This window comes from Epinephelus moara, chromosome 23 (assembly GCF_006386435.1).
Source record: "Epinephelus moara isolate mb chromosome 23, YSFRI_EMoa_1.0, whole genome shotgun sequence".
In the NCBI taxonomy this organism is placed as follows: Eukaryota; Metazoa; Chordata; class Actinopteri; order Perciformes; family Serranidae; genus Epinephelus; species Epinephelus moara.
Genome location: NC_065528.1, coordinates 32,710,605 through 32,712,846, shown reverse-complemented (window position 1 = coordinate 32,712,846; position 2,242 = coordinate 32,710,605). Strand labels below are relative to the sequence as shown.

The window sequence follows — 2,242 nt, the reverse complement described above, 5'->3', positions numbered from 1 at the left end:
TCTAATGTTTGGTATGACTAAGTCATGGTATGGTATGCTGTACATAATCACAGAAACTGTCAGTGTGTCATTCTGTCAGTCAGTCATTCTGTCTGTCCCACGTTTTTCTACTCACTGACGTGGTCAATCTATGTGAAACTGCACATAGGCATTGAGGACTGGCATAGGTAGAAGGTGACAAAGCTACCAATGGCTATGGACTAGTTCTCTAATATTTGAATGTTCATAATTCCAGTTCAGCAGCCGGCCTCAGTCTCTCTCATTTCAAGCTGCAGACAGTTTGGTTTTTAGTTTCTTAATGAAAATAAAGTTTATAGGACATAACAAAGCACAGAGGATATTTTCTAAAATAAGTCACAAAAAAAGATCCTCACATTTATTTCTGTGACCAAAAGCTTTAAATAATAGACTCAATCATAATAAAACACCATCAAAACCATCCACTTCTGATACTTTAAGCACATTTTACGTGTAATACTTTATACAAGATTTTAACGCAGGACTTCTATTAGTAATTAAATATTTTTACAGCGTGGCACTGGAACCATTCCTCACTTCAGTCTCACTGAAAAGAGTTTCCGTCTCTGATCTGAGATGAATCCTGCAGCGTGCTGAGATCTCAAAGCAATTACATATCAATAAATAACGACTCATTTTTCCTACATGTAAAGAAAACCTGCAGCGTTTATTACATTTTCTTTCCCTCCTCTCTGCGCAGCCGGCGTCCATGCTCGACTTCACAACCCATTAGTGGAGAGACTGCGGCAGATTTAAAGCCGGACACTGAGGGGACTCCGCCTGGAACATTTATAAAGATTTACAGTAAAACGTTTGGTTTATAACGGCTATAAAACATCACCTTAATTATGGTTTATTACTCAGGTCACATGACGTGTCAGAGGCGTCTTCGTCCTGAGAGTAAGAGCTGCAGACTGACAGAAAGTGGCCCAATCAGAGGATAAAACCCACCCAGTGGTCATAAAGGTATTGATCTCTGTCTGTGTCTCTCAGCCTCAACATGTGAATCTTTACAAACACAAATCTACAGTTTGATCAGTGATTCAAACAGCTGCTTATTGAAGGTTTTAATCTACACAATGGAGGACATTTGTTGGGGACTATTTTCAGCGGTGGATTAATACACACTTGGTGCTCTAGTGAGTTTGTGTCAGCAGGACGGGGTTTAAAATAAACTACAGTGTGTGTGTTCATGGGGATGAATGTGTGGCTCACTGACGTGTTTTAGTAACGACTACGAAGGAAGAAGATGATGAAGATGAGCTCACCCTCTTCAGCAGGCGGGCAGAGTCCTCGCTGATGTGCGTGAGGCGGCTGATGACGTTGTTCAGGTAGAGGTCACTGAGGGTGGCGTGGTCCTTACTCTCCCTCCTCACCTGTAGGACAGAGACAAGCTGACGATGGAACGTCTCGTGTTTTCAGATTTCTTGTTATAAAAAAGGTCGACAGCACTAACACCAGAGTTCCTACACGTTCTTAAACACTTTTAAGGACTTTCTCTCAGATTCAAGGACCCAACACGTCACAGTATGAGACACAGATCAGAGCTCATCACTGTTGACTTGAGGACTTATGAAAGCTGCTTCATTCATGGCGTGAACTTCTATTGATTTGCTGCAGGCTCTGAACTCATAAGCCAGACTTAGTGAATGTCTTTGGTGAACAACGGGTCCTGGAATTTACATTTTACAAGAAGACCTGTAGGTTAAAGCTCCAGTGTTCAGGATTCAGAGGAATATACTGTCAGCAATGGAATAAAACAGGGGTGGCCAACCAGTCAGAGACCAAGAGCCACAAAAATTACCGTGGTAGTACAAAGAGCCACATCATACATATGTGCTTACAAACGCACTCCCTCTCTCACACAAACATGAAATGACATAAAATCAAAATCCATACATTTCCAATTTTCAAAGCCAGATTTATTTATCTCACACACAAATGAATAACCATGAATAGAGATACACACAAACACAGTCTCTCCCTCTCATACTCTCTCCAGATTAGTGTTGTCACGGTACCAAAATTGGGACCCACTGTACGATACCAGTGACAGTATCACGGTTCTGAGTAGCGTCAGGATACCACAGTGAAAATGAGGCAGATGTGCCTTTTGTCATTTATAAAAAGATAAATCACTTTTCTATAATACCTCAATGATATTTCAATGGAATAAATTACTTATTGACTTATTCATACTTCAAAAACAGCATCAATAAGTGAT

At 40.7% G+C, this 2,242-nt stretch overlaps 1 protein-coding gene across 1 annotated transcript in view; it reads right to left on the bottom strand.

Annotated features, from left to right (window-relative positions):
- LOC126385269 (SLIT-ROBO Rho GTPase-activating protein 1-like) overlaps positions 1 to 2,242 on the bottom strand; it is a 43,881-nt gene that overhangs the window by 21,462 nt on the left and 20,177 nt on the right. Inside the window, exon 4 of the mRNA XM_050036879.1 lies at positions 1,287 to 1,394. Coding sequence (XP_049892836.1) covers positions 1,287 to 1,394 — 108 coding nt within the window. The remainder of the gene's footprint in view (positions 1 to 1,286; positions 1,395 to 2,242) is intronic.